The sequence below is a fragment of the Drosophila arizonae genome, chromosome 5, assembly GCF_054131065.1.
Source record: "Drosophila arizonae isolate 15081-1271.41 chromosome 5, UAZ_ARI_1.0, whole genome shotgun sequence".
NCBI lineage: Eukaryota > Metazoa > Arthropoda > Insecta > Diptera > Drosophilidae > Drosophila > Drosophila arizonae.
In genome coordinates, this window is record NC_142925.1 from 24,874,433 (window position 1) to 24,888,381 (window position 13,949).

General features: G+C 42.5%; 3 protein-coding genes across 4 annotated transcripts in view; all 3 read right to left on the minus strand.

The window, feature by feature from the left end:
- Positions 1-13,949, minus strand: part of mspo (M-spondin) — a 69,891-nt gene that overhangs the window by 5,958 nt on the left and 49,984 nt on the right. The window contains exons 1-4 of one of the 2 annotated variants that reach the window (XM_089472341.1): positions 11,424-11,607; positions 10,992-11,359; positions 10,709-10,930; positions 6,910-7,145 (exon numbers count right to left, since the gene is read on the minus strand). In XM_089472341.1, coding sequence (XP_089328467.1) covers positions 6,910-7,145; positions 10,709-10,930; positions 10,992-11,359; positions 11,424-11,592 — 995 coding nt within the window. In that variant the 5' untranslated portion in view covers positions 11,593-11,607. Of the gene's footprint in view, positions 1-6,909; positions 7,146-10,708; positions 10,931-10,991; positions 11,360-11,423; positions 11,608-13,949 lie in introns of those variants that run through there. The other variant, XM_018013008.2, reaches the window with a different exon arrangement.
- Positions 9-505, minus strand: LOC149268850 (uncharacterized). The gene has a single exon (XM_089472342.1). It carries the CDS (start codon positions 443-445, stop codon positions 134-136), a length of 312 nt encoding a protein of 103 aa, XP_089328468.1. The 5' UTR covers positions 446-505; the 3' UTR covers positions 9-133.
- LOC108617281 (uncharacterized) lies at positions 814-5,300 on the minus strand. Its single transcript, XM_018013013.2, has 3 exons — positions 4,494-5,300; positions 3,340-4,432; positions 814-3,261 (listed from the first exon to the last, which is right to left on the minus strand). The coding sequence occupies exon 3, from the start codon at positions 2,358-2,360 to the stop codon at positions 1,284-1,286; it is 1,077 nt and encodes a 358-aa protein (XP_017868502.2). The 5' UTR covers positions 2,361-3,261; positions 3,340-4,432; positions 4,494-5,300; the 3' UTR covers positions 814-1,283.

Genomic DNA, 13,949 nt, shown 5'->3' on the forward strand with positions numbered 1-13,949 from the left:
CAACGAAATTGCGCTTCAAAAACTTAGCAATTTATTCACAGTCATAACATAAGGATAGATAGAAATGAAACATATACATATAGGAGATATTACGGGTTACACACAGATTCACACACGCTGAACGTAACTAAGTCTACATTATGATACAACAACAAACTTCCGGCTGGGTGTAGACCGTGGCTGTGGCTAAGCCGGGTGCTGGCGGTCCGTAGTTCTCAACAATGACGGGTGGTCGTGGGGCAGCGCCGACAACAATTGGCGGTGCGCCAATAACGACCGGCGGCGGAGCAAGGTTAATGCCCACTCCTATGGGCGGTGGCCGAGCGCCAATGTTGACATCCACATTAACATTCGTGCGTCCGGGTGGCGGTGGTCCGGGCCGAAAGCCCGGCGGGGGCGGGCGTTGCGCTGGGCCGGGCCCGTAACCGCGTCCTGGTGGCGGCATCGTTCAGATCCTCGAGTGTAGTTCCGCGGCCGTTGACTGACCGCTGACTGAATGCCGTCAAGTGTTTTTATCGCAATGGTCATTCACTGTGGAGTTGCCCACGAGTGGGTAAACTAATTAATTATCAATTACGCTTTGGCAGCGACGGTGATTTTGTTTGCACCTTCGATTAGATAAGACGCTGCGCGACAGTGGCGCTGGCTTAACTTCACATGCTGCTGATAAGACGGCTTTGTCATCGATAAGCGATGACTGTGCTGCCCCAGCGGAATGTGAGCCACTTAAACAACTCTGCTCTAATCGAGAGCTGAATGTTAAGTAAGCGAAGATTCTGACTAACAGAACAGCAGCTGTAGTGCAAGGGAGATAGCGATAGTTGAACTCGAACTCGAACACGTAACAGAAGAAGGAAGTTCTGTGCGCCGTAACAGAGCTTTGACTGTTAGTTTTCTCTGAGATTAACAACATTCGAATTTCCTTTAAAGTTAACAGCGTAATGTTATGTGCGTATTGATAACTCTGTTAATTACTGTTAAAATGCACAATCGTGTAACGTTATGTTAACAGTTGTTTACTTTGCTGTATAAATGTAATTGATTTGAACTATGTATACCAAAAATTACGTAAGAAATGTATTTAAGCAATTCGTTTTCTTAATTTTTTTTATTATACCCTGATTTTGTAATTGTGTGCGTATGTAATCGTATTAAGCAATATGCGTAATTAACAATATTGTTAATTACGTAAAAACGGTTTTATGTAATTCGATTTTCCGGCTATTTCTATCTAATCCCGTATAGTCTTACAGACTCAACTCAGTTTGGATTTGCATTGTTGCCTAGCAAATGGCGCAGCAGCAGCGCTTCTTGATGCCCTGCGATGCGGCCTCACTGGAATCCGTGCTAACTCTGTAGTTCTTGCTGCGCGTGTCGTTGTGGTCCACGGATACCTTGCCGACGAGCAGCATGGGTGGTGCAGGTGGTGCAGCCGTTCGCAACGGCGTCACTGTAATAATCTCCATTTGGCTAACAGCCGCTCTTGATGGACTTGCCGTTGGTGGAGTAACTGGTGTTAGTGGTGGACTCGCTCCTGTTGCTGCTGCTGCTGCTGCTGCTGTTGCTGCTGCTGTTGCTGCTGATGTAGGTTGTGTGCTGACGACGGCCAGTCTCTGCACCACCCACCCCGAACTGTTGGGTGTGGATGGCACCTGTTGTGGTTGCTGCTGAACTGTTTTGGGCGCCGGTTGCTGAGGCGGCGTATTCGAATCCGGTGGCCCTACTGTCTGCTCAGTGGTTGCAGCTGGTGTTGGAGGTGCGGACAGATGCAGCTGGGACTCAATTATGCGCGCTGTTTGCCTCACAGTACCCGTCGGCGAAGGGGTGGCTGGTGGTTGACTGCGCCTGAAGTTGGTGGGTGACGGCGGTGTCTGAATTACAGGTGGATTCGGTTGAGCAGCCGATGCCATCGACTGTTGTGGCGAAGCATCCAAATCTGTTAGCCATACAAGCTGATCCCCCTCCTCGGTGGGCGTTAGATATGGCGGTGAGCTGTCTGGCAGTGGTGGTGGCAAGCTTAGCTGTAGTGCAGCCTGTTTATGCTTATGCTGGTGGTGGTGATGGTGTTGCGTGTGCTGCTCTTCTTCTTCCTCTGCTTCTTCTAGCTGCTTAGTCTCCATAACTTTCTGCTCGTCACTGACATCAGTTATGGTCAAAGTCGTTGCCTCCTCCTCCTCCTTCGTCTGCTGATGATGACGATGATGATGATGTTTGTGGTGATGATGGCGATGATGATGTTCACGTATCCCTTGTGGTGTTTCAATTGTGGTTATATCTATCTCTTCATTTATCGTGGTGGCACCACTTATCGTTTCTGAGCTAATTTCTTCAATGCGCATTGTTGTTGTTGTATTTTCCATTGTATTTCTTGCACTCGCGGTCCGCTGTCCGTTGGGTATTCTCTGCGCTGCCTGACTAAAATTTCACAGTCACGACCCCGACAATTTATAGTCTAATGTTTATGTCATAGCAAATGTATTTTCATGCCACAAATCCATACCAATGGTCGCTAGTTAACTGATAAGATAGTTGCCAAAACTAGCTTTTATTTTGTCACTTATTCCGCTTTTGGCAACGCCAATTGAGTTTTCTGACAAAGGCGGAAATAGCAGTGCATTGAAAAACTATAGCATCCCTATAACTATATCAAAAGCTAACAATAGCCATTTCTATGTAAATTTGTGCGTTAGCTTTGAAGATGTTATCAGAAAACGTTTTATGGATTGGTGCAGTTGTGGTCAGAGAAGCAACAACCGACAGCAAAATTCTTTCAAAATAATAATATATACATATATATCTAATACACATGTTTCTAATTGAATACTTTTAATATCGCCTTACTACTGGAAAGAAAACAGTTTTTATTTGGAATGCTACTTTGTTTTAATAAATTCACATGAAGAGCTACCTGCAGTATTACTGTCATAGATGGGGTGCCTGATATATAAAAAGTCATAACATATACATATGTATCAAATTATTTTATACATAAATCTAAATAATTATATTTTTTTTTCTCGACATAACCCACTAAAAATAAATATCTTATCAATTTACTTGCTAGCCCCGTTTCCATAAGAGTATTTAATCTTCGGCTTATTGAAATAGATTTTGGTTTATTTGTTGCCTTCAGTTTTTAGCTTATTTGGCAGCTCTTTGATTTGGCATTTATCTCTGGTGGCTGCTGGGGCATTTTCTCTGCAGCTGCACCTTCTGCCTTGCTGGCTTGCTTCATCTGCTGTTGCTGCTGTACATTTATCTCTGGAAATTGCATTAATTTTTGATATGACTATTTCGATATAAGTTCCATGTACTTCGATCAGTTCTTATCTGTCTTACTGCTGCTCTTCGTTTCTTGTTTTTGGCGCTGTCTTTGTGCATTGGTTGCACTCGCTCCAATAACCACAAGTGTCGCTGGTGGTATAGACATCTCTCGGATTGTTGATGCTTTAGTCTGGGCGCTGCTGAGGCTACTGTTGCCACTCACAGGCATTTGCCTTACTTTTATTAGTCGCACAAGGCAGAGGCTTCACGGCCTGATAAGATATTAATAGATACTTCATACCTGTCCAAATGCCTGGGCTCATTTCATACTATAATTGATAACTCGATGACGTCATGTGCTTAAGGCAATTCAGGTGCGAAAATATTCTTGAGGGTATTCACTCGATTATGGACTGATAGATATTTTAATATAATAATAAATTATTGACTATTGCAATGTACTGTGGATTTTTATTTTATTTTTTATCTTCTGTTTATTCGTATTCATACACATAATTTTGTTCAATTAAGGATGTCTTATATATATTGCATTCTATTTTTTTTTTTAATATCTTTTGAGAACGATAAACTCGCTCGATATATATTAGTGGAATTGGAATTGAATTTCTGGGATTTTTTTTTTTTGGTCCTCTTGGAGATCTCTTGCTTGATGTTTTCGTTTTAGTGTGCTACGTATATTTGGTAATTTATTGGTTATTTTCTATAAAAGCAACCTTCTAAATATTGTAAACTCGAGTCAATCAATATACGATTTTCTCTGTTTCTTTATTTCTGCGCATAAATATTTTACAGACTTTTCACTTGCTCCATTTCTGCTTTTAAAATAATAGAATACTATAGAGATACAGTTAGATCATCTGCTTCACTGAATTGAAGTTCTACGAGTGACTCTAGAAGTGATATCGCTACAGAACTTCTTAGCTTCTATTTCGATATTAATTGTTTTTAATCTTTATTCATCATTAATCAGGCATGAATAATTTTCTTTCGCTTCCTTCTTTAATTGGCAGTGTCTTGTCCTCTGCATTTTCCATGTCGGATTCTTTTTTCTCGTGCCCTTTCAACAGTTTCTTGTACCACTTTCTATGTGTTTTCTTGGTGTTTTCTTTCAGCTGCTGCTTTGCCTGCTGCCGTTGCTTTCGCTCAGCTGCAGATTTGATATATTTTTAATAATTGAATACTGTTTTTCTTGCAAGTTTCGAGCTTACTTTTCGCCAGCTGCAGCTCGCGTTGGCGCTGCTGCTGCAGCTGCATCTGCATCTGCTGCATGCGTCCCGGCTGCTGTTGTTGCTGCCCCTGCATGTTGCATGCGCTGTTCATAGCAATGAGCGTGATAGTCGGTGCCAATGCGTACATGTTGTGGCCGCTGAGTGCAGGGTCGAGTGAGTGATGTGGGTGGCTTTCGAGTGCCTCGGCTCTTATAAACAGACAGAGCAGCGGAGGCGCGCGCGCTGGCATTGATAAGATTGCGAGTAATTACACTGTCCGAGCAGGTTTTGGCGCTTGGCATTGCTTTGGCTGCTTTGGTTGCTCTGGCGCTGTTGGCGCTTTTGTCAGCTTGCCAATTGCTGTTGAAGCCAGCCAGCCACGCCCACGCATGGCCATCGGCACTTTAGCCAGCTGGCACTCAGACACGTACGCAGCCACCCTCCAGCCGTGCAACGCCTCCTGCTTAGCTCCGGCTTCGGCTTGTCATTAAATATGCAGGTTAGCAGTGCCAATGGTGCCAAAAATCCACTCCAGTTGCACGATGCATCGTGATGGGCGTGGCACTGGATTAGTTGTCGCCTTCGCGCTTCGCATCCTGCACGTCGAGGACACTGTTGTCTATGTCGAGTTGAAATCCTGTCTTGAGTTTTTCGAGCCCATTTGTATACCCTGGCAAGCCACGGTAAATGAATTACGCTGGATCTTATATCACTTAATCAATGTGCAGTCGATGGCAAATATATCAATACAATATAAAATTCGAATATTTCTTAGCGAAACTCTTCAATTTCAGCATGAATTTTGGTTTATTATTATTATTTTTTTTTTTTTTTTGCTATTTTTATCTAATATATAGTAAGTAATATATTAACTTAAAATATTTGTGCTAAATCGTGCTAAAATAATCGCTTTTAAGCAGATGGCAACCAATTAACCTTTATTGATATTATAAATTGAAAATTTATAAATTTAGTAGAACTCAGATATGCCGAGTTATACCCAAAAAATAAACACACATTTTATTCTATCAAAAAACTTTTGCCGACGACTGTCTATATATATAACCCAATATCTCATCTTAGCCCAGGCCTGCCAATAAATAAAAAGCGAGTAAATTATTCTTTATGACCCGCCTATTGGCTATAGAAATTTATCTGAACAGACGTCAGGAGATCATCATCACAGCATCACTTCATGCACTTGTAAATATATTTGTTAATGGGGATTGTGAAACGAATTTACTCATCCAACTATCTCATGGTAGGGTACTCGAGAGGCTCCTTCGCTCAACTATCTTTTGTCAATCGGATCCTGAGCTATCGAATTGTTAAATCTCATGGTAGGGTATTCTTTAGCTGTCTCTTTCGCTCAACACCAGCGTTTTCTTTCTTTGTCTTCCTTTGCTGCTGCTTTGGAATTGGGGCGAGTTCTCTTTAAAGTTGCAACATTAGCCCAGCTACGTGCCACGCTCTCAGCCAGTGTCTTGGGCCCACTTGCAACCTTCTTGCAGTGGCGTAGTGTAATGTGCCTTGAAGTGTGTTGGGCTGGAGAGCAGCTTTTGTTTGCTGTTGCTGTTGCAGTTGTTGTTGTTGTTGTAGTAGTTGCAAGCAGCTGCTTGAAATATGCTGCAAGCAGTTTTCCACGTCGCAGACAAACACCTGACGCATATGTTAAGTATGGCAAATTGATGTTTGGCTCGCATTGGCAAGGATATGCAGACGGATCCTGCCTTTCAGGCTGCATTCCGTCATTCACATTGCGCATACGTCACGCAGCTGCTTAAGCAGCTTACGGCTGGCTCTATACACATGTACAGACATATTCATAGATATCTCTCGATAGACATGCATTGACAGAGCTTAAAATTTAAGCACTGACAGTTGAAGCAGCCTTTCGCTTCTGAGGGAACCACGGCATTACGCATACGCCTGGTGGGTTCTTTACTCTTCATCTACTAACAAATCACTTTTCTATTTTTAGCTTCAATGAAATTATTCCGTATTCATGAACAGCTGAGATTTAAATATACAATTTCTCGAAAATTATAATTAGCTCTGGCCTTGAGCTCAATTGTTATGGATTGCTCCCCAAGAGACTCCATTAAAGCTAATTACGCACATTAGTCGATATACTACATTCAAATTAATTGGCTTAATGTGAAAATTCTTTTAGGCACTGGTAAATTAAGAAATGTGGAGTGAGATGCACGACAAATTATTATGGAATATTTTATTATTTTGGGTTTGGGTTTTTATGCTTTACCGTACTCTTGTACGTATCTTGTATTTAAGATATCAGAATTGTATGCAATTCCTAAGAATATATAGGAACATTAAACATTTCCAGCAGTATTTACTTTACGTATTTCCTCAGTTACAATTTCAAATATAATATGAATTCCCTGGGTCTACTCACTTGGGGTTCATTTTGGCCAGCAGCTGGGAGCGAATGCGCTGTCTCTCATCAGTGAACGGTGTCTGCAGTGCCCAGTCCCTGTCCCGCTGCCTCTCCCGCTCGATGCTGGCTGAGAGCTCGTTGTTCATCTCCACGTGATTGTGCTCGGCGTCGAGGTGGGTTTGGGTCTGAACTGTTTCATATTTGCGATCGTCCTCGGCAATGTTGAATACTTCGCTCAGTTCGTACTCCTTTAGCTGCAAGAGCGGAAAATGACGGAATTTCAGACTGGGCAAAGCAAATGTTAAACACACACACACTTACATGAGCTCCTCCATGTGTATGTGTGTGTGTGGCATATTAATTTACGCGGATTATGTGCCTGGCATGAGCAAAGCAAATGCTTCCAGCTAAATACAAAACAGGTGCATGAATAGCTCCAAGTGTGTATGTGAGTGTGTAAGTCGTATTTGTGTGTGTGTGTATGAGTACAGGTGCAGCTAACGCGCTGCTAATTTCAATTTGTGGCAAATATTGACACAGACACAGCACAGAATAGAACGTTGTGGCAGGTGTGCCCGTCGGGGAGGAGGCCAAAGAGGCAGAGAGGCAGCTCTTCCTGGCTACGGGGTCTGTCTGACAGCGACTGGCGGAGGGAAAGCAGGGAAGGAGAGAGAAAAAAACTTTTGCTGGCGCGCTGTCGCGCATTTTAATTTATTTGTTTGGGCTGCTGTCATTTTCTATATAGCAGCGCCTCGCATTGTTATTGCCACATTGTTGTCGTTGCTGGGCTGACTGTTTTTGCCACAGTTTTGGGGCCAGCAGCGGCTTATCAGGGGCTACCTTTTCGCAAATGCGTCGACAGCGCACGGCTCAGAACGGCGTGTTGCTTTTGTGGCATTAAAATACACACACACACTCACACGTACACTCATATACATATATAGACATAATCCGCACACTGCGAAATTCCTTGTGGATTACAAAAACAGAGCCAGATCCAAATCCAGCTCTCAGCTCTCGCAGTCTCAGTCTCAGTCTCAGCCTCACACAAATTCCATTCCAATCCGAGATTTCATGCCCTTTTGGCATGCGGCAAATAGCGTACAGAGCATTTCTGGCATTCACTTTTGCATTTCACAGAATTTAAGAATTTAATACCCAACCAAATCAACACATAATTATACCGAATAGCAGGCAGTGGTTAGAGGACAACAGGCAGAGAGCAGGGGGCAGTGGGCGAAACTGGAGCTTGGCTCGGTCCACACATGTCTTGGCCATAAAATGAAGCAGACGCACATTTCGCCTAAGTAAATAACTTTCCATTTCGTTGGCCATAAACAAAAGTAGACAAAAATAAGCTGAATAAATGCAAGAGTACCCCTAACAGCGGGTATTGTATACCCTTTCGTCTCTACTAAATTGTCTTGGAAAAACATATGACATAAGAAAAGGATGATTTTAACATAAATATTGTATAAATATTTTCTTCTCATTATATTTAACAAATAAATAATTAACTCATTAAATGAATGAGTAAATAAATAAAAAACAAAAAAAGGGAAATATAATTTCATTAAAAAAATTAAATTTCTTCTTCTACGTGTAAAATATAATAATTTATTAGAAGATATGCGATAGTCCATATACTCGGTGTTAGGGCAAACAAAGGAGTAGCCACTTTTACTGCCTTCAGTTCTTCCCACAAGTGCCACGCCTCCAGCCATAGAAAATAAAACTAGAATTAGTAGTGTCAAAAAGGCGTTACAATAGCAGCAGCAGCAACAACAAAAACAACAACAACAACAACAATGACAATAACAACAGCCTCCCCACACAAGAACGAGGCTTTGGCCAACTGGCGCTGAGGCTGGCCGGCAAATAAAGAATAATGACCGCACGTACAGTGTAAGTGCCACGCCCACACCCAAGGCTCAAACTATGCAAACGTAGTCGAAACAGCTGCCAGCCAAGGACTAGGCGTAAATTTTATGTGCGGCCGAGAGACGCACATAAAAGCAATTTTGATGAGCGCCAACGACTGCGGGTCCGTTCCCCCCGTCCGAGAGTTGTGGCTGCTCCTAGGGGGAGGTACAAGCAGCGGGAGGCGAGAGGCGAGAGGCAAGTGGTACGATTCTATGTGCAGTGTTCCTTATGCATGGTGGAAGTGTAAGTGCCGCACTTTCTGAACAACGTACGTCCAGCAATATAATTACAATGCCTGAATAGCCGCCCTCTCTCTCTCTCTCTCTTTCTCTTTGTCACTCTCTCTCACTCTCACTCTCTGTGCAGACGTTTTTACTGGGCTTTTTTTGAGGGTGCCTTTCCACCCATAAGAAATTTAGCATTCAGATTGTGCTGAAATGTTTCACGTTCAGGTTTCACGATTTGCGGCAACTAATGGATAGACGCTTATTAAGGCCAGTGGCAATGGAGCCCATGGAAATGCGACAGACCCCATTTGGGTGGTGGGGGCCAATCGAGATCGTGGCCAAATGTAACTAAGTAATGTAATGGCGATTTATATATAATTTATTGAATACAAGTATTCCCGTAATTGACGCGCACTACGGGGACTGCATTTATATGCGATCTGCGACAGAGAAGCCTGCGCCTGGGTTATATTTTACGAAATTGATTGGGGACCATGGGAACCATTTGCTAGTTATATGAAGTACTTCGAGCTAGCCAGCGGAATATTGACGGGACTACATTAAGGGAACTGCATTTCGTTAGGGTTCCGGAATTTGCTGCATCTGCTTAAATTTAGGAGACATATGAGGCATTCATTGAATGAATCACATGTAATTGATATACAAACTATAAACTAGAAAGGGATATCATTCATCATTCATTGCTGTTCGTCTCATCAAATGCTGCCAATCACCTCTCATGTGCAATCTCAATACTAACTACGAATTAAGTCATAGCCATGAGAAAACTTTAAACTTATATCATTTATACATATATATAATGTGTATAGAATTTCAGTTCAAATTACTTAAATTAATGAATATTCAAATTAATGAAACTGATCTCGCCAGCCTAACAAACATGCCAAGTAAAGCCTCTGAGCTTTAAGGCTTGAACAATCAAAATCAATCAAATCAACCACATTAAACAATAACTATTTCACCCATCAATAGCATACATGCATTTATTCATATATGAATTATTATATTCATGTATTGACACAACTTTCGTTGCATATTCCATCTTGAATTAAATTCAATATTTTGACTTATATTCTTCTATTCTATTCTATTCTATTCTATTCTATTCCATTCTTGTTGTACTACTCTTGACCCTGATCGCATAATACGATTGTCTGGCCAGCACTTATGAAGGAGGCAAACCAAATTCAGCCATTAAAAATTCATTGTTGGGGCCACAGCTTTTCAACATTTCATTTAAATGAAATTAACACAATTTCCTTCATTTTTTTTTTTTTTTTGCCGAACAAATTCTTCTGGCTCGCGTTTTTCGTTCGGCCCGCTTAGCGTCAGCTGCGCGGCGAAGGCAGCTGATTTATAAAGCGCATTAGCACGCAGCCACAGGAATACGGTCTGGTACCTCGGAGCACACCCACACACCCACACACACAACGGCGTTACACATGTTTGACGCCATTGTAATGCTAATGGCTCATTAGCACTTTGATTTTTTGCGTTGTGGACTGGGAGTGGAGTCTTTGAAGGGCGCACATGAAAAGTCATTATGGCTGTAAACGGGGGCACCATTTTGACTGCTAATTTGCAGTTAATTAAGTTGTTTAAGCTTTTTCAAGAGCGTTAACTCTGTGCGCGTCCAGCTCCCTTACCTTGATAAACTGGAAGGTGGCGATGGGCGGCAATCGCTTGCTCTTCGGATAGTAAAAGCTGCCCGCCGGATGGGCCGGATAGCGCGAGGTGATGCGATAGATGACGCCCTGGGGCGCCGTTGGCCAGTTGGGTGCGGTGAAGGTGAAGCCGTTGTCGGTGCCCGCATCGAGTGGATCCAGCTCCACGGTCACCGTATCAATCCAGGAGCCGCCCACGCAGAGCTGAAGGAGAAATTGAATAATGCTGGGTCAAGCGCATCGGAATTGATTTGCGGGGTCTCACCTCAAATGAGTCGACGCCGATGAACCAGTCCGGCGAGGGCACAATGCGTGTCATTAGCGACACCAAACTGTGATTGCTGTCCACAAACACCTTCGCCTCACTGCGTCCCGCTCCCAGCTGGATGGCCGGCAGGCTAAACTCGTCAAACACGCTGCGCTCGGCCGTTGCAGGAGCAGATCCTGCACTACCAGCACCGGTTGCTGCTGCCGCTGAGGTTGCCCGTGCCTGTGCCTGCATCTGTTGCTGCTGCTGCTCGCCGGCATTGCTGTCCAGCAGCTCCGTTTTGCCCGTCTCGGCGAACTGCTTAACGCCTCCCGTTGCCGGCTGTCCGATGTGGTATAGCGCATAGTTGGCATTGTGTGTGCGACCTGCAAGTGAGAAAGAGAGCGGGAGTGAGTAAATGAGGGCGCTGAAAGGTGTTGAGTCATTTACATTTAATGAGCTTTCGCAAAAAAAAAAAAAAAAAACAAAGCGAGAAAAAGATGAAACAATTGCACCAAATTGCGCAAACATTTGCATTGCAACCGGCACGCGACAGTCGACACTCGCAACTCGAAGCAGGAGACTGTGGACTCGGTTCACTGCCGTCAGCTGCTTTCATTTGCCGTCAGCTTAAATATCAGATTAAGCATACGCCGCGTGGCACAAATTGCCCCCGCAGCTGCATTAGAGCAACGCTCATGTGTGCGCGCTAAAGTATGTCATTAGTAGGGCGCTTTCGCTGCTCACATATGATACGTTCATTATAGCAGGTGCTGGAAAAAGCGCATGGAGTAGGCACTTAGCTCTTAGCAGAAACAACCTGAGCATTCATACGGATTATATGAAATTGGAATATTTGTAATTATTATATAATGATGGATTGATTATAATGATATAATAATATTCTAAACAATGTTGGAACTAATTTTAAAACCAACAATTAATATAAAAATATTCCATATTATCTGACAAGTGAATCAAATATCAAGAGCAGTTAAAAATATTTTTAGATATGGCAAAGTTTACTTCCCGTTCAAAATATGGAAAGAGAGTCAGAGAAAGAGAAATGAAAAGCTGACCAAAATTTTACAGCTTGAGTTGAAAATCGATTGATTGGTAAGGAGAAGAAAATATGAAATAATATTCGATACCTAATGTATATTATACACAATGCAACTATTAATTTCTTTATTTATACCAAGTCATATGAGTTTAGTCCTCATTCACATACACAAATACATACATACATACCAAGAAATATATTTGACTATGATGGTGTTTAGTAACTTCATTCTTCTGAATCAGGATGTTTATACCTAGGCTTATGCATATTTTCAATCCTCAAATCTACTGATGAGTTTGTAAGGCTCGAAATTCGTCTCTTACATACTCAGATCACTCAGGGGCTCAGTCCACACATTGGCCACTTATTGATTCCTATCGTAGGAGGCATGAATGCGTTGCTTGTATATATGTATGTTCATGCATGAACATATACATTTATATATTCATACATATTTATGTACATACATGAGTAATTAAAGCATTTGTTAATTCTAATTTTCATATGGAAGACTTACAGGTGTTGCATTTAATCGTCCCCCATTTAGCGGGGCAATCCCATTCAAAGTTACTCAATTCATCAATCAAATACTCGTGCAACTTATTCGAAACAAAGTTTTGCATTGATATATATATGAGGCCATTCCCTGTTTTTGTCAGCCGAGATGAGCATCTAAGTTATAAAATGCACAAATGGCTATTCACAATTCCTTGGGCAGTTCTTGGCATCGCTCGTGCTGGCACACAAAAACTTTAGCCGTGCCCTACTTAATTAGGGCCATAAAAAACGTCTTCTACTTATAAGCCGTCAACATCTTTCAATCTCAATTGCTTTCATGGCAACAGGAATCCAGGCAAAGTTTCCGGACAGCAGAGTCAAAGCCAATTCCGAGGTCCGCGCAAAGCGCCATTTGCAATTATTGGCAAGCGACCCAAAAGTATGCAACAAACTTGTCAATTACACAAAGTGCAGGGCAAATAAACAGAAATAAGCGAAAAAATGGGCGAAAGAAGGCGGAGAAGCGAAAATAAAAAGCTGAAGCATAAATAATAATATTGCATTTGACACAGTTTCCAAACAGGTTGCCCATAGGCACCCGCCCGCGTCCCTGCCCTCGCTTCCGTCTCCGCCAACAACCCTCTCTATTTGCTGGCGGCATTGCATAAAAGCGCAAAAGTTGAAAAGGCAAAAAAATGCTTTGTAGTTGGGGCTTTCATTAGCCAAGAACGTTGTCAGAAAGAGAAAAAACTTGTAAATTAAAAATAAGTACGAAAGACGGAAAGAGAAAGAGAAGGAGAAAGAAACAGCTAGGAGGGAGGGAAAAGAAAACTAATAAATAAGCTGACACACTGTGGGAGCCATTGAAAAGGCAAATGGCAAAGAAAGGAAAGCAAAGAAAATATCTCAAATACACAGGAAAACAAGACAAGTCGGCGAGATAAAAAAAGAAACACGAAATGTGGCACAAGTGGCATGTTGCAATGTTAATTGAAGACAAATAAAAGCCTAGCAATGGCAGCTGACTGAGACAACTGATAGCAAGAGAGGGAGAGGGCGAACGAATGGGGAAGGTGGGCCGAGAAGATGTGGATGAAAACAGACGGAAAACCGCAGCCAAGAGCAGCCGCTGCGATGCGGCTATAACTTCAAAGGCGCTGCAGCGTATGTGACAGAGTGGGCGTGGCAGTGGGCAGCAGCCACTGCGGCAGCGTGTGACAATTTCGTTGAGCCACTAAAAACAAACAGAAATAAAACAGAAACAGAAACAGAAGCAAAAGCAGAAGCAGAAAAAGACATCGCTCTGCCCGAAGGCGAATTGGAGCGCAACATTTTAAATTACTTGTGGCAATGGACATGATTTTTCTCTCTCTTACAAAAGAAAAGAAAATATGTGTGAATAGAGGGGGTGAGAG

Coding starts and splice junctions, on each gene's coding strand:
- LOC108617281 (XM_018013013.2), bottom strand. CDS start 2,360: ATGGAAAATACAACAACAACAATGCGCATTGAAGAAATTAGCTCAGAA.
- LOC149268850 (XM_089472342.1), bottom strand. CDS start 445: ATGCCGCCACCAGGACGCGGTTACGGGCCCGGCCCAGCGCAACGCCCG.